We start from the raw sequence: 20,552 nt of genomic DNA, 5'->3' as shown, positions 1-20,552 counted from the left end.
AAATAACCTGGATTTAAACATGTTAGAATAAATGAAGCGCTACGATCAGATGATACGCAGTTGGAAATTGATGATTGTTAATTTATGATGCCACAAGTGCTTTTGCTCGATTCTTGTTAGAATGCTGTGACTGCGAATCACTTTGTACATTAATTGAATGTTTTATGGCAAATATCCCATGAGTCTTGTCATTTTGTTATATTTGTAAATATGATTGTATTTTTTTCCTTCACAGAGGGCCATACACATTGAATGGATAATATTTTAATAACCTTAATTCACATTTTGATCATTTTTTTGTGAGCAAATATTAACTGCTGACGTTTTTTCCTGCACACTCTCCAAATTCATAGATGCCTAATATATCAGTTAAAATGGAAAAAAAAAAAAAGAAGCTATTTTATGCTAACTTCAACTTGCAGCTGAAGAGGAAGATGATATTTGTTTTGCCATGTGTTCAGGGCTCTCGAAAATGCAGCAACAGCTGTACTTGCACAGTAAGGTCTGTAAATGTCACACAATATAATAAATAAATCTATCAGAAAAAAATATATATTTTGGTATTTCTTTAGTTTAATTTCTTGTAACTTAAAACAGATCTTAAAAAATCTTAAAATGTGTAAAAATTTTAAAGTTTTGCATGGTTAGTTGTTGAATTTAGGTTTATCTAAGGAAATATCCATAGTGAATATTTCACAGTTATTAATTTCTTGTGTAAAACAGTTTATATCATAGCACTGACATTTATTCAAGAGTCTGGCTTTAGAAATAGCAGCAATTTGTGTAACTTTATTTGCCTGGTTTCCACAGATTTCTGTAGGGAGATATCGTAGTGTTTGTACATTAAGTAGAATGTGATATAAATAGTTTTTTGAACTTATTTTGTGGTAAATTCGTAAAAGTACAGCACACATGATTAGATTAGATTAGATTAGATGGATACTTTATTGTTCCTAAGGGGAATTCAGTACACAGTAGCATCAGTACAGCAGCAGAAATAAACACATCAGCATTCATTAAAGTACAGAAGCGTATTGCTGCCACACTTTAGAAAAAAAAGGCTCAATATTATGTAATTACGTGAAAGTTTCTTGTTATAACATGATATTTTTCACGTTTTAACAAGATAAGTATCACGTTATTACATGAAATTATCATGTTATTGCATGATAATGATATTTTCACGTTATAACGTGAACATTATCATGAAATAACGTGATAAATTCATGAAATAACATGATAATTTCATGTAATAACATGATACTTATCTTGTTAAAACGTGATAAGAAATGATATTAAAAAATATCATGTTATAACAAGAAACTTTCACGTAATTACATAATATTGAGCCTTTTTTTTCTAAAGTGTGGCAGCAATACGCTTCCGTATTACAGTACTTTATGATATATAAAGTATTAAGAAATATAAATATATGTAGAGAGAGTGACTATATACAAAAGGCTCTGGGGGTTTGAGGCTTTGGGTTTTGTATTAAAATTACAATAATATTTCATGGGTGATGCGAAGCTGATAAATAAGTTAGCAAAATCAGTCCATAAATAACTGAAAATATAATAAAAATACACTTCTTCTCCCAGTAATAGCTAATTTTCATATAAACTCCATTACCCAGTAGCCCTTGCTACAATAACAGAACCACGGGTCACTTCCAGCCAATCAGAGCCAGGCCATGATGTTCCCCCAACTGACGTGTCGCATTCGTTATTATTGAGGAAAAACACGGGGCTGTTTTTGGTGCCAGTCATTGAACCCACAGCTAGAACAATGGCAGAACCCAGCAAGCAGGATATTTCTGCCATTTTCAAGCGACTTCGCTCCGTCCCTACGAATAAGGTGAGAGTTTTACACGAGGCGCTCGGTCCGCTGTCTTTAACGAGGAAGTCGGTTTGAACTAAACATCTGACACGTCGCACTTCGTCAAAGACGGCTGGCGTCAGATTACCACCTTTATTTAACAATCATACGATATGTGTCATGTTGAAAATAAATACAAGAAAAAAAAAAAAAGGTTTAATTACGCCGTGGTGCCGTTTGTCGGAGAACAAGATGTCAGAAAACTTTAACCAGACGTTGGACGTAACGTTAGCCCAACGGCTGACCGCCTAGCTAGCTACATGTTGACAGTTTACATTAGCCACGTTTGTTCTCGCTTAATATTTTTTATGGCTTTTAGTCCTCTAAAAGAAAAGCAATAAAACTGGTGCTGCAGACATCTTATCATTAATACGGAAGTGTTTGTAACTTGCTGGTGTGACGGTAACAGTTGATTTGATGTTGAAATTCAAACCACTGTAACAGCTGTTTCAGTCAGCAGCAGTGTCTGGTAGTTATTGATCTTATCTGGTAGTTTTAAGCCTTAATACGCCTTTCAAAATGGTTGGCTTCCACGTCTACTTTATTTATTTTGGATTTCTGTTCTTGGAATATGAGACAGTTGGAAAAAATCAGGATAAAAACGCACCTTTTAACCTTAATCTGTATCTTCACAGAGTGAATAATTCCTGTTTGTCTTCTGCTCTTTGTTTTTTTAGGTTTGCTTTGACTGCTCAGCTAAAAACCCCAGCTGGGCCAGCATCACATACGGTGTGTTCCTCTGTATAGACTGCTCTGGGACTCACAGGTCTCTGGGGGTGCACCTGTCCTTTATACGGTGAGTCAGGACTTATTTTTCTTTACGACACGTACCAAACAGGGTACTAAATAAAACAAGCGGCTCTGTTTTAGTTGAATTGGACAATTAAATCAGATTATAAAGCTCAAAATCTTGGATGACTATTAACCTTTTACTCATATTTACATAACATTACATAACATTGCACCTACACCTGCTCACGCCTACACACAAACCTTTATTTTGTATATAGCAGTCTTGCCTATCATACCTACACCTTATTCAAGTACACTGCGAAAATTACAAGTACAGATTTCTTGTATGTGCATGGCTGAATAAAGCTGATTCTGAAGATGTAGTGAACACACACAACAAGCGTTGAGACTTTAAGACACAGCAGTTCAGAAACATGCTCAGGTGAGGGGGTTTTGGCTTCCTGGCCATAGTCCACTGATGGTAGATAAATAGAAGAATCCAGAAAGCAGGCAAATAATTCTTTCAGCCTGAGGTTATCCTCCTGTCTAATCACGTATTCTGTTCGTCCACAGGTCCACTGAGCTGGATTTCAACTGGTCGTGGTTCCAGTTAAGATGTATGCAAGTGGGAGGCAACGCCAGCGCAGTGAGTACTTAATATCAGCTGATCTTTAAGCCAACTTTCTTTTAACTCGATGACTCCTGTTTACTCTTTTGTGTCTGCTGTGACATTTTTCTGGCAGGTTGCATTTTTCAGTCAGCACGGGTGCACGACCAGTGCCGCTAATGCCAAGTACAACAGCCGAGCTGCCCAGCTGTACAGGGAGAAGATAAAGACCTTAGCAACACAAGCTACCAAACGGCATGGCACTGAGGTAAGATGACTGTATAAAAACACATGCCAGATTATACTACTCCCCTCAAACATCATTTAATGAGTTTTACCACTCTTTGTCTTCTCAGCTGTGGCTGGACAGTCAGGCTCCTCTCTCTCCAACGTCACCAGGCGACAAGCAGGTGGATTTCTTCAGCCTGCACACACAGGTATGGGAGTGTGCTTGCTTTTAGTGGAGTATTATCAGCATATCTGTCTTCGTGGATAATCCCATGGTGATTTGGGACTGCTAATCTCACCGTGCTGTGTGTGTGTTCCCAGGATGTTCCAGAAAACTTGAACATGGCCAAGATGAGTCTCAGCTCCACCACATCAGAGAAACCTTTGACCCCGGAAAAAGAGGAAGACCGAAATGGTATCCTGTGTTCCTGCTAAATCATTTAACATTTTAAAACATATTGACTTTTATATTAAAAGTTTTGTGGTTCATTACATATACAAATAATTTTCAGGTAATTTAGAGGATGGTCCTAGTGTGGATATGCTGAGTGCTTCTCCAAAAGCAAACCCAGGTTTGTTTATATTCTTCGTGTTAAGGATTTTCTTTGTTCAATTAAGGAAGTTCTTACGGAGTTACTTTGCTTTTTCCAGAGCCATCCTCTCTACTCAAGAAGAAGCCTGCAGGCGCTAAGAAAACAGTATGTCAAAAGTAATCATTAGTATAGAAGTATAATAAACTACAGTTCTGATTGGACGTAAGACTCTGCATTTATAATGTTGTTTGTCTTTTAGTTGGCCTCTAAAAAGGGCGGCCTGGGTGCTCAGAAGGTTAGTAGCCAGAGCTTCTCAGAGCTGGAGAAGAAAGCTCAGGCTGCTGACAAACTCAGAGAGAAAGACGAGAGTGCCGGTGCTGCCGCCAAGAAGAACAACACACCCGAAGAGTCCATGTAAGAGTTCATCCTGTTTTTTTAAACTGTCTGATCTTTACTTATCTGTCTTCCTGTAATCTGTGTGGAGTCATTTTGCATCCTCCACATGGAACTCAAAGGTCAAGTTCAGTATTTTCACACTCCAAAACTCTTTATGTCAGCAGGAGGAGGCTCTAAACTTAATTATTGTATGAGACCTATTTGCAATATTTGGGTCACCTGTTCCTTTTTTGAACTATTTCTTTTCTTTTCTCTTCTCAGCGCTCCATCCATGCGACTGGCCTTTAAAGATCTCGAGCAGCAGAGGAAAATGGAGGAGAAGAAGTTGAAGGGATTAGAGGGAAACAAGAAGGAGCAAGCTGAAAGACTGGGCATGGGTCTGGGCATGAGAAGGTGAGACGAAGGAGAATATAATGCTAAAAAGCTGGTAGTTGATTTAAGTTTGTCTTACACTGTGGCTTTTTCTTTACTTTTCTCTACAGTGGGGTCTCTCACTCTGTGACTTCAGACATGCACATCATCCAGCAGGAGAATCCACTCGGAGCCAAGACCACCAAGGGACGACGATACACGGAGGAAGATGAGGACGAAGGCTCCTACGGCTCTAGGTCTTTCTCTCGCTTTTAAATTTCCCCTTTTATTTCTGTTTCTAATCAAATTTATATTACGCATGTTTTTTCATCTTTTTTTTTTTTTTTTTCATAAGGTTTGGTAATGTTGTTGAAAAATATTACAAAACAGAAACAAAATCTGCATCTGCTGCCTGATTTTAAAAGCAGGTTAATCAGTATTCTGACGTGTTAATCATTAAAAGCTGTATTTTTTCAAATTTTTACTAACATAAAAAAAATAAAATAAAGGATATTCAAAAGCAATTCCATGAATAGTTTGTATTTATTAATAGGTGTAAAGAGCAGCAGACATCCCTTTAAAACACGAGTAATTCTTCTCTTTCAGGTGCTCGCAGGTCTGTTTCACGGAGCTTTATTTAGATTTTCTGAGTATCTTTGTTTCTGATGTTGTGTTCAGTGCCGAGCCATGTATTGCAGGACTCCTTATTTCGTGTTCTTTAAATTTGGGATGGTTCTCTAAGTGCAAAATGAATCTGGAACAATCAGTCTTGTTGGTGTTACACGAGCGATAAAAACCTAAAGCTCTAAAACCATTGCACTGTTCATGTACGTGTCTCTTTTTGCTCTCAACAATATTCAGAACATGCGTTTTTGAGTTCATGTCAACATTCATACCCAGCTTTGCTCTTTTGAGTGATGTTGACTTATTTTTTTTTTACCTCTTGCATCCTTTCTTTCTTCCTTTAGGATCATGTCCCGGTTTGACGATCAGTCCGAAACCTCTGATAAATTCTCTTCACGATGGGGTGACGGAGGCGATGGAGGAGGCTGGATGAGAGAGAGCAAGAAGCCGGAGCCTGACTTCTTCTTGTCCTCTATGTCTTCACTTGACGACAGGTTGGATGTTTTTCTAACGAGCCCTTTATAGCTTACTGTTTTCGCCGGATACAGAAGAAACCGGACGTTTTTTTTGCGCTGAATCATTCGTTGATTATGTTTTGTTTCCATTTGCAATCTCTCTTTATTATCAGACCCACATCCAGGAGGAAACCGGAAGCCTTACCAGTGTCGGACTCAAGTGAAGCTCGGAACAAGTTTGGAAATGACGTCAAAGCCATCTCGTCTGACATGTACTTTGGAAAGCAAGACAACTCTGAGGTAAATAGCCCCAACACACATCCTGTATCATGTAAATGATGTCGTGTCAGGTTAAAGATCACCTCCATACTGTATGTTTTCTGTTTCGTTTTATGGAGACGCGTACAAACGACTAAAACTGAAATTTAAGCTCATCTGCTGTTGAAATAGTTCATAACCTGTGTTTGCACTAAAATATAAACGTTTCTCTTCTTCAGTACGAGGCCAAAACACGGCTGGAGAGGTTTTCTGGGAGTGCCTCTATAAGTTCAGCAGACCTGTTTGATGATCCAAAGAAACAGGCTGGTAAGACAAGACTGCGTTCTGCTCTATTTGGAAAAACAACAAACAACTCAGTTAACCATTTAGATTTGTAATAGACACATAAATAAATAAACGTTGAGCCTCATTCGAGAAAACTTTATCTTGTCACTTTAAATAGCATGTTTTAACGTGCATGGTCATAGAGGGCTCCCTCTTTCTGTCCATTTGCTCAATTCCTAGTACTGCTGCACCGTGACAAAAATAAAGAGAGATGTCTCCTGGACAAGAGCACATTATTCTATACATTAACTTCTATCACACTGCTGGTTTAACAAAGGATGTTCCTCTTGGCGGTTGCCTATTTATTGTAGTAGTGGGTGTTTTTTTTCCCTGAGGTTAGAGGCAGACTGTCCGCACTGTACTGGTACGACTGGTTATCAAACACTCAAGAATTCTGTCTATACCCAAGAGCTGTGACACACCAAGCAGACACTCAGCTGTCCATGAGTGTCTGTAACCTTAGTTCTGGGAGTGTGTCCTGCACTGTTGGCACTAGGCGATCTGTGGCGGGACAGAAAGTAAAAAAAAAAATATATATATATGACGAATTTTAAAGGGTACAAAGAAGGCTCCTCTGATTTTACATCCTTCTTCTGATCTGAGCATTTAAATGCACAGATATATTCACAACGACATCTAGAATGAATAAACTGGACAGCATGATTCAGGAGAGGACAGCTCTGGACAGCACTGACCTCCCAGCTACAGTAATAGTACCTTCTGGTTTCCTCTTTTGAATGATGAGTGCAGACTACTGCCACCTGCTGGTTTGAAAAGTTATTTCGTTTCATTCAAGCACAGAACCTACACGCCAAATGAGAGGCAATGCCACAGTCTGCCTTCATTGCTACTAGTTCTTTTCTGTCCGTTTGATGTGCCCTTACGTGCCGCTTGACAGCAAATCTAATCACCTGAGTGGTTCTCGCTTAGTGATCTCTTTCTATCTCTCTTGTGTACACAGCGAGTTCGTACCGCCTGAGCAACGTGCTGCCCAGCGCTCCCGACATGTCGCAACTCAAACACGGAGTGCGCTCTGTTGCAGGGAAGCTGTCAGTCATGGCCAGCGGCGTGGTTAACTCAATCCAGGTCAGCCCAAAAAAAAACATTATGACTCATGTTTAATAGATCTACATCTTGCTTCAACACGAGTTCTTACGATGTGTGTCTGTGTGTGTGTCTGTGTGTTTTTTTTGTCCAGGATCACTACAATTCTTGAGTCACAACGCGTCCTCTGTTGGATTCAACATCCAAAGCCGTCCTTGTTTAACATTTCCAGTGAGTGAGGCAAGAAAAAAAATATAAATCAATGTTACCCCAATTATTATCCTGTATATATCTACATCTAGTTTTTTATTAGATAATGTATATACGACAGTCTATAAATCAAGATGCGCAGAGCACAATATTTTCAGTGGGTTTGTTTTCCCCTGCAGACACCTTGAAGGGAGATTCCTGTGTAAAATATAGTCATAAAGAGTGTTTAGTTTGCATTATAATTACTTAATTAGCTTTGAGGTTAGGGTTTAGAAATGCTGTATGTAGCAGTCTGGGAAGGTTTGCGGTGTTATGAAGGACGGGTTTTCTTTTGCTTCCCTAAGTTGAAGAGGTCAAAATCTAAATAGCCAAAACAAATTTGTTTGAAGTACCTAATTGGATAACACTTTCACTCATTACATGCACTCTTCAGTGTCGTTTTGTGCTTTATTTTGTGTGAATTTGCGCAGGTTCAGGAAGTGTCCTTTCTGTCCCCAAAGTGCACTTAAAGTTTACTTTTCCCCAGACAGGACCAAACGCCTACAAAGGGACCTCGGGGGACCAGATATGTAGTTCTTACTCTGACTATCGGTTACTAAGATTTATAATTGATGGCCTCATTAGCACATAAGCTTCATTCCCATGTGAAAAAGGAAATGTTGTTTTCGCGCGTCCTACAAAGAAGTTACAGTTAAATTATGACATGCCAAAGCAGTTACCAGATATTACAATTAAAATAAAGAAGAGGAAAAATGTTTTTGACGTAAAGATTGGCAACACCCTCATATTTGTCAGGATAATCATTTAGCTTAGCTTAGCATAAAGCCTGGAAACAGGATAATATAGCTAGCATAGTTCTCCCCAGAGCTAACCAATATCTTCCTAACTGGAATATCTAAAGCTCATTTGTGTGAATATATTGTCAAAAAGGGTAAAAATAACCACAAGTTACATTGTTTTGGTACATATTAAACTAAGAAATTCAAACATGTTAATAGAGAGACCTGTCGAGTGATCCAGGCTAGCCGTTTCCACCTGTTTCCAGTCTTTATGCTAAGCTAAGCTAATCGGCTCTAGTCTCATATTTAACTGATAGACGAGAGCACACCTTCTCATCAAACTCTCGGTGCGAAGGCGTTTCCTTTTCCAAATGTCGAACACTTCCTTTAAAACAAAACGGTCAACGTTACAAACAATCACGTTAACTGCACCTTAATGACCCAGATTGATTGATTGATTCATTTAGGTCACTTGCACACTTTGTTTCTCCTCCCTCTAGTGGCTCAGAGTCTGTGACACTATGGAGGATATGTTCACAGTGAAATATATAGATTTATAGGATTTAATGTGGTGCCTTTGATCATGTTCTGGTAGCTGAAATCTGTACTGGGGGATCTGTAAATTATCTAGTGGCTTAAGACTGTTGCAGGCTGGGGTTTCCTGATGTGGTGAGACCTTTTTGTAGCTTTTAGGCCTCATTTCCACACACACACAAAAAAAATGAATGTAAACAATCTCTTTATTTTTATTTTTTTGTTAATGTAACATACTGCCAAAGTCAAATATAACAGGGAGTTGGTGATGAAGTGGTATAGTGGGATTTGATATTTGAAAGCTATAGAGAAGCAGCTTGTTATCTGTTCATGGCTTTGATACTGAACAGCTTGTGCTCAACAATATTGAGGGACCTTATAATTGTAACTTAAAGCCCAGACTCCACTAAGTGAAAGAAGTATTTCTGAGGTATTTCTCTATGTTTACATCTCAGGATGTGTCATGTTAAATATAAAACACTAAAAAAGGTTGTGCATCCTTAGTGACCAAATGTTTGTTTACTCCCATCACTCTATGCCTTAGTCCAAAGATATTTGATATTATGATATTATGGAGATGTCGAGTTACTTTTCTTTTTTTTTTTTTGCACATACTTTTTGTTAGAAATTGCTTATGGCAGCTTTTTGCTTGGATGTACTGTAATCCCCTTAAGTTGACAATGCGTCCATGGTAGTTTAGTTGATCTTTGTAAGATTGTTTGTGTCTTCTGCTGTTGCGATGTTCAATGTTTCATAGGTTATTAGTAGGTTGTGTAATGTGCATGGCCCTCGTAGTTCTGACTCAATACTTTGACACATCCTGAGCATAACAGAAAATGTGTTCAATGCTAAACTGTATAAACAGTGGGGCTGCAAACTGCTACATACAGTACATATTGTATAGGGCTTTGAATTACCATTTATAAAAAAGGTACTGATAATCAAATTTTGACAATTTTTGACATGCCAAATAAATGGCTAGAGCATAAACTCTCCTGTCTCTTCGTTATTTGTCCAAATATCTAACATGTGTGCATTTTATCTTCACCTCTACAAACTGTTTTATTTTATTAATAAATTACATCAATAATCATATAAAATACAAAATAATTTTATTTTTATTTTTTTAATTAAGTTATTAATTTGCCAATCGACTGATCAGACAATCGATTAATTGTCTCAGCTCTGCCTCCAGACGTTTCATCCAAATACGGGACAAATGCTGGCAACCGCTTACGTGGCTGGGTGATGCGTTTACAGTACTTCCTCCACTGTCGGAAATGTGAGTTTCAAGGATTGAGCTCGGTTACAAAAATATTAACCGTAGCTTAAATATTCTACTTTTTTTTTTAAAAACTGCTTTTTTTTTTTTTTTTTTTGTCCAATTGAACCTGAAACGAATCATATTGTTGTGATAGTGCTGTAATTAGATTTACGGCGGTTTTGGCTAAACAACTTGTAATTACGAGCTTACCACTAGCACCTGAAGGTTTCATTTTTTCCATGGAAGACGAGGAGTAGAGCCAAAGGACAATTAATAGCGGTAACGCAGGCAAAAAAAACTCTGTTAATTCTACTTTTTTAAAATCTTAACTACACTATGAACTTATATCCGAAGAAGGAGTCGCGTTTTATTTTGCTACGCAACGAATAGGCCCGTCCAGCTCCTTCAAAGTAAAAGATAAGCATCGGTTTGTTACTGCGTGCTAAAAAAATGCCTACTGAAGTGAAGCAGAGAAAGAAGCCGCAGAAGCTGAATGATGAACTCCCTGAGACGTCGTCGACTGCAAACGGGAAAGATGAAACGAAAAAGGCAAATAAAACGTCTTCGAGTCTGGACATTAAAAGTTTAATGTGCTTGTTGTCGCTGGCAGTATGCGGGACTCTGGGCTGGTAAGTCAAAATATTACTATCTTAGTTTTAATCAAAGTCATAATGCGTGTGTATCTACTAAAAGTATTGTTTTTGTGGGTTTCAGGGTGGTTCTGCAGCAGAATGAGAGGTTTTCTCAAATTGAGGAAAAGTACAGAACCCTGCAAGGAAAAACCTCCGGTCTGTTCGACATGGAGGAGGAGATAGTGAAAGTCTCCAAGAAGGTACGTTTGATTTATAGTTCGCTTTGAGGCACAGATTTCTGACTCCACTCCAGTGCAGTGGAGGTGGATAGGAATGGATTTGTGGAGCTTAAACCTTGAAACTACTCTGCATTAAAGGAATAGTCCCCATATAAACTGGTGAGAATGTGTTCTTGAGGTTTCCGGATGGATGGGGGCGCTTTTTATGGAAGTGGATGTTGCTTCTGGCTTTATTTAATGCCACCACAAATAAAGCGCACATTAGTCTTATTGGAGTTTTGTAGTGAGAACATAACTAGTTCTTTACATCACTGGTTCCCCCGCTGCACATCTTTCCTTGTATCTTTGATTTTCTTGTCAAATCTCAAAACTTATCCAGCCTCATGAAAAAAATAATCTCTCACACATCATGCACAAACTGCAGCAATGTGGGTTACAAGCAGACATTGCTGGGGCTCACACGTCAAAAAAAAAAAAATCCTCCACCTAAGTTCTTTGCATGTCTAACTTAGCATATTTCCCACTGAACGTGTTTTACTTGAACGCTGAGTATCGTGGAGCTCCCACAGAAACGGCCCTCCTGTTTTGTGTTGCGGCTGCAGCTTGCCTCCTCCGAGGACGACCTACAGGAGGCGCTCTCCGCCGTCTCCCTGGCAGCGAGGCTCCAGCAGGACATCTCCACCCTCCACGCTGCCGTCACGGCGATGCAGGACGACGAGAACTCGGCCTCCCGCGACCTGCAGGCGGTCAACGCCCACTTCCTCAACGTGACGGAGACGTGGCAGGAGCGCTTGGCCGCCATCACCTCCGACCTGGCCTCCCTCAAGGCCGAGTCCAGGGACGCCCACGCGGGGGCCACTGAGCGGGTCAACGAGGCCGAGCGGAGGGCCCGGTCGCTGGCCGAGAGGCTGGAGGAGCTCGACGACAGCACGAAGAGGAACGCCCGAGCCCTGGAGCGTACAGAGGAAGAGGACACTAAGAGAGCGCAGGATCAGCTGGACTGGAACACCAAGCAGATCCACAAGCTGGAGGGGCAGATCAGCAGCCTGATCAAGAAGGAGGCTGAACTCAGCTCTCAGCTCCGGGAGCACATTCCCCGCGCACAGGAGTGCGAGGAGCACCTGCCGCAGGTCGAGGAGGCGGTGCGCTCCATCCTCAGACTGGGCGGCGATCTGAGCGGGGCGGAGAAGAGGCTGGAGGAGGTGACGTTGCAGGTGTTCGGGACGGAGGACAGCATGCTGAAAGCCCTGAGTGAAATCCTCGAGATCAGACAGGAGCTCGACACCCTGCAGGCTCACAACAGCATCCTGAAGATGAAGAACGAGCTGTCCGTGGTCAAAGAGGCGGTCCATGAACTCACCATGGTGTTGAGGGGGAGCAGGGTGGACGCCGAAAAGGAGGACGTTAATACTCTGGAGGAAGGGGAATGGATAGAGGAAGAGGAGTGGGAAGAAGAGGACGAACCTCCTCCTGATGACCTCACTGAGTGATGTCATTGTTTTGAGTCTGCTCGGAAAAAGGAGCGTCAGTGTCTAACCGTACTGTTTGCTCTAAAAGGCTCTTATTTAAGTCAGTGTTAAAGTATTTTTACCTCAGTTTAATGTCAGGAACACATGATCTGTGTCACACAACCACACTTTCTAACCTTAAATCCATTTGCACTGATAGTTCTTCAGCAATACCGGTCCCAGTATTTACAGATACGAATGATTAGTTAATTAGACAATCGTGTCAGTTTGTTTTTCTGTCTTATTTAATAGTAAACTGAATAATTTTAGGTTTTTGAATCTTGTTTGAGGTTCAAAATCTGAACGTGAGGACACTGTTGTTGTTTTAATTTCTGCCAAAAGTAATGAATTGTCACAATAAACCATAAAGAACATTATTTAGCATCTTTATGTTTCACCTTTGACACAGCAGGAGCTTTTATGGAAATATAATGTGTATTTTATGTCACATTTCCACCTGACGTTGGTCTGAAAGAATGACAAGCATTTCATCACCGAATTTATTGAATAAAAACACTGTTTTTTTCAGACAAAATGTCTCTTCGAATTTGTTCTGTTCTCTCGATTCATCCTCTTCTGCCCTGAGGCACCAGATTCTCCCTCCTGCTCTAATGTACCTCTATGTTTCAGTGTGAGAGCGTCCAGCTGATGTTGGAGGACCTCGGGGGTCAGCGGGGGGCTCTGCAGCCTCAGCTGGAGGCGCTGGAGCGGGACGTGGGCCGGCTGAAGGAGTGGGCCTCCGGTCTGACGGAGAAACGAGCTCAGCTCCAGGGCAGCCTCGCTTCGCTGAGAGACGCCGTGGGGCAGATCGAGGAACGCACCTCGACCATCGCGAAGGACTTTTCCAACAAGGTCAGTCCCGATTGACCTCAGGTGAAAGACGAAACGCTGGAAAAGGGCCACCTGAGATTTCAGTTGCAGGGAACAAAATTCAACTATATATGTAATGTGCCTTAACTTTACGAAGCAACAATCAGCAAATATTTGACATTTTAGCTTAAAACTGTATAATTAGGACTATTGAAATAGTTGCCAACTAGTCTTATGTCAATTTACTAATCATCACGGCTCTGCAAGACATTTAAAAAGCTTCAGAAGTATGTGATTTTAATTTTTATTGCACAAATTAATAGCAGAGTCTAAATGAGGACGAGTTTTATTTATGTTTCTGTGTTAAATGCCTGCGGTTCAAGAGAATTGTTTACTTGTTTACCTAATTTGTTGGTGTAATTGCAATGTCTTCTCCTTTACTGTCCCTCTAGGTGGCGTCAGTGAGGACAGATGTGCGCAGGATGGACGGCCTGCAGTCTGAGCTGGAGACTCTGCTGACTCAGCTGGAGGAGCTGGAGGACAAGTCCAACCAGGTCGAGCACAACATGGTTAAGCGCATCGGGGATCTGCTGGTCAGCAGCGTCGAACGCGTCTCCAATCTCAAGGCCGCGTCCCAGCGCAACACTCAGGCCATAGAGCAGCTCCGCGGGCGCGTCCCCGAGCTCGCCGCCGCCGACGCCAGGATCTCGGAGCGCTTGATGGAGCTAGAGAGCGGCCGCGCTCGCCTCATAAGGACGGTGACCTTCGCCGGTGACCTCAAACCGAAGGTGGCGGCCATCAAGAGGGACTTCGGGGCGTTTGAGCCTCAGCTGTCAGACCTGACTCTCCGTATAGGACGGTTAGCAGAAGATCTCCGCAAAAGAGAGCAGGAGATCGCTGAGGTGCGACAGACATTAACTAACCTCACCGCAGTAGAGGGAGATTTAAATGTTACATCTAAACAGGTCAGTGAATTAGGAGATATATCTGATATAGGAGAGATGCACAGGCCGACATGAAGAACAGCACCGATTCTTTTATTTATCCGGCTTTTGTTCAGCTTATTCATTTGTCATACTGCTGTTTGAGGGTTTCCTGAAATAAACCTGTTTACTTCAAATGAAATAAATACAACTTTGTCCACCAGGTAGTGTGAACGGCTCTGACAGCTTGTAAACATACCTATTAGGTGAGTACGTTTCAATGTGAGCAATCAGGCAGCCAGTCCGTCAACATTTCTCTGATGTGACGTTCACCTGTGTGAGCTCGTGGCAAAATCCTTTCACAGGTTCGTCTTTTGAATTTGCTTGGTTTATTGTTTTTCTCTTGGATTCCATCCAAATTCTTCAGGTTTTATTTTGAAATTGTGATTTAGAAGCTGAAAAATGAGAAAAATGTGATGAAAAATTGAAGAAAATAGTTTGCAAACACTTAGTTTGAAATCATCTAAACCAGATTTTACTTTATTTTAAACTACTAGTCGATTAGAACATCTGCTTTATGCATGACACGCCATCCCAGCTGTGAAGCATGGGGGTGGCAGCATCACGTTGCGGGGGGTGGTTTGCTGCAAGGACGGACTGGCGCAGATGGCTTCATGAGGAAGGAAGATTGTGTGTCTATATTTTAGCAATATCTCAAGATGGGAAGTTAAAGCTTGGTCATGAATGTGGTGCTTCTAATGGGCAATGACCCAAAGGAAACTTCTGAAGTTGTGGCAAAATACCTTGACGACCTCAATCCACTTAAAAAAATTACTTTTTAGAAATAAAAAATCCTCTGCGAGCAAAGAGATCCCAACAAATCTGACTCATTTTCACCATTTCTGTCCGTGGGAATGGACCAAAGGATGCTCGTGGAAGGCTACCTCGACAAATTTGACCCAAGTTAAACAATTTAAAGGCCAAATACTGAGCTGTAGGTGAATATCGCCATCTTTCCCACCTTCATGCTAAACTCGGCCACTGTTTAGCTTTCAGAAATAAGAGTTGTATGAATCTTTACGGCTGCACACATCAGCCAGGAACGGACGTTTACGTGGACGCTAATCATCTTCTTCTATTGAATGAATCCAGAATTATCAATAGAACTTCTTTTGCTTTATTTATCTTTGATAAACTTGCACAGTTGCACCCTCAACAGAAGCTCCTCGTTTTTAACCATTAAGGCGTTACAAATTCCAGTTGTTTACCAGAGCTATGCGGTTTACGAGTATTTCCTCGCCTCTGAGGGGGCCCCCCGGCCTACATCACGCCTTCCTGCTAACTAGAAACTTCTGGTGAAGTGGTGACACAAAAAGAGCAAGAGAGGTGTTGCACAAGGAAGTGACAGAACACCTGGGAAAGAGCAGGAATTATCTGTTATGTCACCTGCAAATGAAAGAGTCGAGCTTGTTGCTCTTAGTCGGTAAAAAGCAGAAAATTATACAGCATCAATGTGAACAATCGGGAAACCTGTCTGTAAACATTTCTGACATTTATCTGTACGTGGAGTTCGCTTGTCTGAGCTCATGACAGAATCCTTTTGCTAGGCGTCTTTCCAGATATTTAGAAGATGCTTGGTTTATTGTTAGGGTCCCATCTGAAAATTTTGAGCTTTTATTTTGAAATTGTGATTTAGAGGCTCTGGATATTCGGCATGAAAGGAATCTGACTGCTGGCTTTTATTCCCACTCTTCCTATCAATGAATCATCCCGTTACATCATAGTACAGGCAGCTAAACCACAGCAAGAAGTCCATTTTTAAAGTTCACGCCTGAAAACAAATTTGCCTTTGGGTCAACAAGGTTTTTTATTCTCGAAAAAAAACAAAACAACAACAGCATGTCGTGAGTAAACGAAAACAAGTACTCAAAAAGAACAACCACGGAAAATATTCTAACAAACCACTAAAAAAAAAAAACTGAGAAAATCAAAATACAGTGCAGAATGAGTGTGGACTTGAATTCACAGATCAGCAGTCCAGCTTTTCTTTTTTTTTTTTTTTGCTACTAAAATGTGCAACAACAGTCATCAAGTTTGAGTCTTCATGAAAAAAGAAAGAGAGGGGTCCGGTCACCCGTTTGGATTCATTATTGTCCCTGTTGCTGGATGCTTGTTTTTTGTTTCCTGATGTGACATTTCAAACTAAAGACGCCTACTCTTCCTCCTTCTTGCCTTCGAATAAGGCTCCGAGTGTCTGTGTGGTCTTCTGCAGAGATTCCTGAAGGTCAGAAATGGCCTGGTCGTGGCCCTCTAGCTTGGCGGCTTTGCTTTCCAACCCGTCCACCATGACTCTCAAGCTCTCCAGCTGCTCAGGCTTCATTCTGCTGCTGTTTTCCTCCAAAGCAGCGAGCCTCTTCACCAAGTCCTCCACCTGCTCAGCCAGGCTGGAGTCTAACTTGGTCTGAGCTCCATCCAGAGCGGCCATGTTGGACTGGAGCTCCTCCACGCTGCTTTTCACTGCCTCCAGCTCCTGCTGCAGGTCAGCTTTAGCTTTCTCCACGGCCTGCCCCTGAGCAGCCAGGCTGCTCTCATGCGTGTCGTATTTGGCGAATAGCGATTCCACTTTGGAGGTGATGTCCGACAGAGACGCAGACAGTGAATCTCCGCTCTCCTCTGATGCTTTAACTCTGGCTTCAAAGTCCTCTGATCTTTTCTGGGCCTGAGCGTCTGCTGCGTGCACCTGCTTCTCCACGCTACTAACAGCGTCCGTGACCTGCTCCATGCTGCTCTCCAGTGTCACAGCTTTGTCATTCAGAACCTGAACTTCGGCCTCTGCTGCGGACAGCGACTGCTTCAGACTCCTGGCGGTCTCCTGCATTACCGACCTCACCGTCTCAACTTCCTCAGACAGTGATGCTACTTCCTTGTTGCGAGTCTGGAGCTCTTCCCTCACCGCACCAATCTGCTCTGTGAGTGTTTCGGCCGAAGTGTCAGCTTCCTTTTTGGCTGTTTTAATCTCAGCTACGGCATCAACAATGGCGGCGAGCTCTTGCTTGATGAGCGTGGGGTCTTCGAGGTCACCAAGACGGGCTTTGAGGTCAGCCAGCTGGCTCTGCGCCTCGCCCTGCGATTCGGTGAACTCGGCGACGCTGGCTGAGACGGACTGACTCACCTCAGCCAAGCGCTCCTCTACAGTCTTCTCCAGAGAGGAGAAGTCCCTCTCTCGGGCCTCCTTCACCTCGTTGATGCCCTCTGAGAGGTCCCTGAGTAGGTCGTTCTGGAGCTTCTGGAGGGCCTCCTCCACCCTCCTCGTCTCCACCTCGCCCCTCTTCATCCGGCTGACGGCCCCTTCCAGCTCCACCCGTGTGATCCCCAGTGACGACTCCAGCCCGTCCACGACACTCCTCAGAGACTCCACCTGGACAGGACATGCAAAAAAAAAACAGCATTTCATTAATTTTGACATCTGTTTATGGCTTTTCAAAACACGAGCAGCTTGCATCGATTAGCTTTCATCAACTTTTCATCATGATTAACTTTTGATCATGATCAGAAGTGCAGCTGAAGATTGAAATAGTACTTTTCTCTTGGGCTTTCAATACAACGCCCCGGCTTTCATCTGCGAATCCAGGTGTCCCACTGACTAAGCTAGTGACTCATGAAGATCACAGGGTGTGGTTGAAATCTCAAGAGAAAACCTTTGAATTGTTCCCGCACCAGATTCCACTTAACCAGTCCAAAAAAATTGTGCCTGAAACTAAATATTAGCTAACACTGTGGTTGATCTTTATTGAACATGAGCTCCAGTTACAAGTGAACGGAAACCCGTCGAACTTGATGGATGAGTCGTCTCTTTATTGTGCTGTGTGCAATTTATGTCATTTAAATGACTCCAAAATGAATGGATGAAATCTGATGAGGCTGTAAACGATGTGAGCCGACAGGTGCTTTGCACAAAAGAACCGAAAGAGGAAATGGTGTTAAAAAACGTTTGAATCTTCAATCCTGGAAATGGTATTTGTGAGTAATGATGCCATCAGGGTGACCCCTTTCTCCACCTGAGACCGATTTAGGTCCAGATCATTATTTTTAAATAAGCAACAGATTATTCTGACAGAGAAGAAGTAGAAGTGCCTGAACACCTTCAAATCCATCCATCTGACCTTCACCTTCTCACTGTGTATGTGCTCCCAACCCCCAACAGTACATCGAGTACAGCAACAAACTCCACACAAAGGCATGTCCACCAAGAAGACGCACTAATATCCACACGGTGTAATGCTTCATTACAAACTTTTGGAAACTTTCACCATGACTTTTGAGCCTTCTTTCCATTTATTCCCATCCACCTACCTGTTGCACGACACTCTCCATTTTGCTGCTCAGCTCTGCGTTCTGCCGTGCGCTCTCCTCATGATTTGCATTGGTTTGACGGATTTCTTCCACCACTTGCTGTAGGTGGAAAGCACCAAACCCTGCAGCGCCTATTAACGCGATATAAAACACTGTAGTGGCAAGGAGCCCGAGGCAGCTGCCCGACCGTGGCCCCTGAGATCCGGGGCCACTCACCCCGTTGCTACTGCTGCTGCTGCTGCTGCTGCTATTACTGCTCTTTTGGCTTTTCTTCGACGCATCCTCTTGGCTGGACGCAGCGCTCTTCTCGCTGCTGCTCTTTTGTCGGTTTTTTGCTGTCATCGTTAGCGGGGAGCTCTGCAGGACGCGTGTATGGGAGAGAGAGGGAGAGCGATGCTGGTTTTGCAGTCGTGGATGGAGAAGAGTTTTCCAGTCCAGTCCCACCGACCGGACCAGCAGCGTATCAGTGAGCGCGTCGTGTCTTTCCACGGGGCTTTTTGCGTTGAGGTATGCGGATGGGGGCCGTCCCATGTTCGACTCCAGGCTCTGCATGGGTCTTGTTTAATGACATTGGAGACAATGACTGAGCTGTGATGGACTTATTTGAGGTTTCATGTTTTATATTTGCATCAGGAACTTGTTCTTTGTCACAGCCCCAAATATAAGAGAGACTATTATACAGGACCAAATCGAGAAAACTTTGTTCATTTTTACAAAGTTTAATCATTATAAAGTTTGAGATTTTTACTTTACATGAAGGGGAAATCCCGATTTTCTCATTCTGTAATGGAAAACGGTGCATCCTTTTTGGCACAGCGTTAACTCTCAGTGTCAATCTGTGCGTAACTGTGATAAAATCGTCGACTAACTACATCTGGCATTTGTTATCATTCATTAATTAAGATGTTCTGCACTGATGCAAACTTTCTGCAAACACTCGTCAGAGAGGCAAAGAGCGGTGCAGGGAGGGGCTCTTTTCTTTCCCCCGGGTCGCTCCTCCCTTCATACGTGGCATCTGTGGTCTCGGCCGTGGAAGCTGTCACATCTTTCTCTCAGAACAGGAAAGTCACAGCTCTTGTTTCATCGAGGAAGCGAAACATCCAAAGTTAAAGTGTGCATTTGCCCCCACGATAATATAAAGGTGAATTAATCATATGTTATGGTATTTAGTTTCAGTTTATATGAGTACTAGTGTGCAAAATATTGCTTTTATTCTTAAAAACGTGATTGGGCCTCCAAAGCACAAGGAGAAAATGTACCTGCATGCATGCATGGACACATGCAAAAAAGCTATTTCTCTATAAATGACCATGAAAGAAATATCTGTCCATTCATGACCTGTTTACATCCTCACTTTAAACACTAGATGTCACTAAAAGAGCATTTAATGTTGACCTAAATCCCTAGCAACAGATAAACCCCAAACCCACCTTAAAGACTTAATAAGAACATTCATTCTTTACAATAAATAAAAGTAAAATATGTTTACTTATTTAAGTATACTAATATGAGTGCATCTGTGCATATGTGTGAATAATTATTAACGCTCATTTGAAAATAAAAAGGGTGCCTTAAGTTTACATTACTGTCACATTGTTTAAATCAGTAATAATGTGCAATAAAATGCCTTTTTAAAACACTAAATAGCATTTATAAAGAAGCCATTAGCCAGTTTTTGTACAGTTCACGGATACACACTACACAGTGGAGAATACAGCAATAAAAAGCTAAAGAAAACATTTAAATAAGTTAACATAAACACATAATATATGCCACATATTATGATTTTAATTGTCTTTTTGAGGCTTTACTTTTAGTTAACCATAATTTTATGTTGACACATTCACGTACATTCTGTACATTGGTGGCAAACGTACACAAGAGGCACGTTTTTATTGGCAGTAAAGTGGGC

General features: G+C 41.8%; 3 protein-coding genes across 5 annotated transcripts; 2 read left to right on the top strand and 1 right to left on the bottom strand.

Annotated features, from left to right (window-relative positions):
- Window positions 1-1,613: 1,613 nt before the first annotated feature.
- On the top strand, window positions 1,614-9,955 carry arfgap3 (ADP-ribosylation factor GTPase activating protein 3). 2 transcript variants are annotated; one of them, XM_084573362.1, is made up of 16 exons: window positions 1,614-1,854; window positions 2,553-2,671; window positions 3,181-3,253; window positions 3,351-3,482; window positions 3,571-3,651; window positions 3,764-3,857; window positions 3,955-4,014; window positions 4,094-4,140; window positions 4,235-4,389; window positions 4,633-4,764; window positions 4,854-4,979; window positions 5,691-5,840; window positions 5,975-6,101; window positions 6,299-6,386; window positions 7,366-7,490; window positions 7,603-9,955. In XM_084573362.1, exons 1-16 carry the CDS (start codon window positions 1,786-1,788, stop codon window positions 7,618-7,620), a joined length of 1,596 nt encoding a protein of 531 aa, XP_084429488.1. In that variant the 5' UTR covers window positions 1,614-1,785; the 3' UTR covers window positions 7,621-9,955. The 2 variants fall into 2 exon arrangements, with proteins under 2 accessions (XP_084429488.1, XP_084429489.1); XM_084573363.1 differs by lacking the exon at window positions 3,955-4,014.
- A 470-nt stretch (window positions 9,956-10,425) lies between these two features.
- Window positions 10,426-14,548, top strand: ikbip (IKBKB interacting protein). 2 transcript variants are annotated; one of them, XM_084573989.1, is made up of 4 exons: window positions 10,431-10,864; window positions 10,950-11,067; window positions 13,185-13,406; window positions 13,817-14,548. In XM_084573989.1, exons 1-4 carry the CDS (start codon window positions 10,686-10,688, stop codon window positions 14,381-14,383), a joined length of 1,086 nt encoding a protein of 361 aa, XP_084430115.1. In that variant the 5' UTR covers window positions 10,431-10,685; the 3' UTR covers window positions 14,384-14,548. The 2 variants fall into 2 exon arrangements, with proteins under 2 accessions (XP_084430114.1, XP_084430115.1); XM_084573988.1 differs by lacking the exons at window positions 13,185-13,406; window positions 13,817-14,548 and adding an exon at window positions 11,649-13,175 and having other exon boundaries at window positions 10,426-10,864.
- A 1,587-nt stretch (window positions 14,549-16,135) lies between these two features.
- ckap4 (cytoskeleton associated protein 4) lies at window positions 16,136-19,755 on the bottom strand. The gene is made up of 2 exons (XM_084573895.1): window positions 18,641-19,755; window positions 16,136-17,705 (listed from the first exon to the last, which is right to left on the bottom strand). The coding sequence occupies exons 1-2, from the start codon at window positions 19,190-19,192 to the stop codon at window positions 16,500-16,502; spliced, it is 1,758 nt and encodes a 585-aa protein (XP_084430021.1). The 5' UTR covers window positions 19,193-19,755; the 3' UTR covers window positions 16,136-16,499.
- Between the last annotated feature and the right edge of the window lie 797 nt (window positions 19,756-20,552).

The sequence above is a fragment of the Chelon labrosus genome (genome assembly GCF_963514085.1).
Source record: "Chelon labrosus genome assembly, chromosome: 23".
NCBI lineage: Eukaryota > Metazoa > Chordata > Actinopteri > Mugiliformes > Mugilidae > Chelon > Chelon labrosus.
The sequence above is the reverse complement of the archived record's forward strand: the minus strand, read 5'-3'. Positions and strand labels throughout refer to the sequence as shown.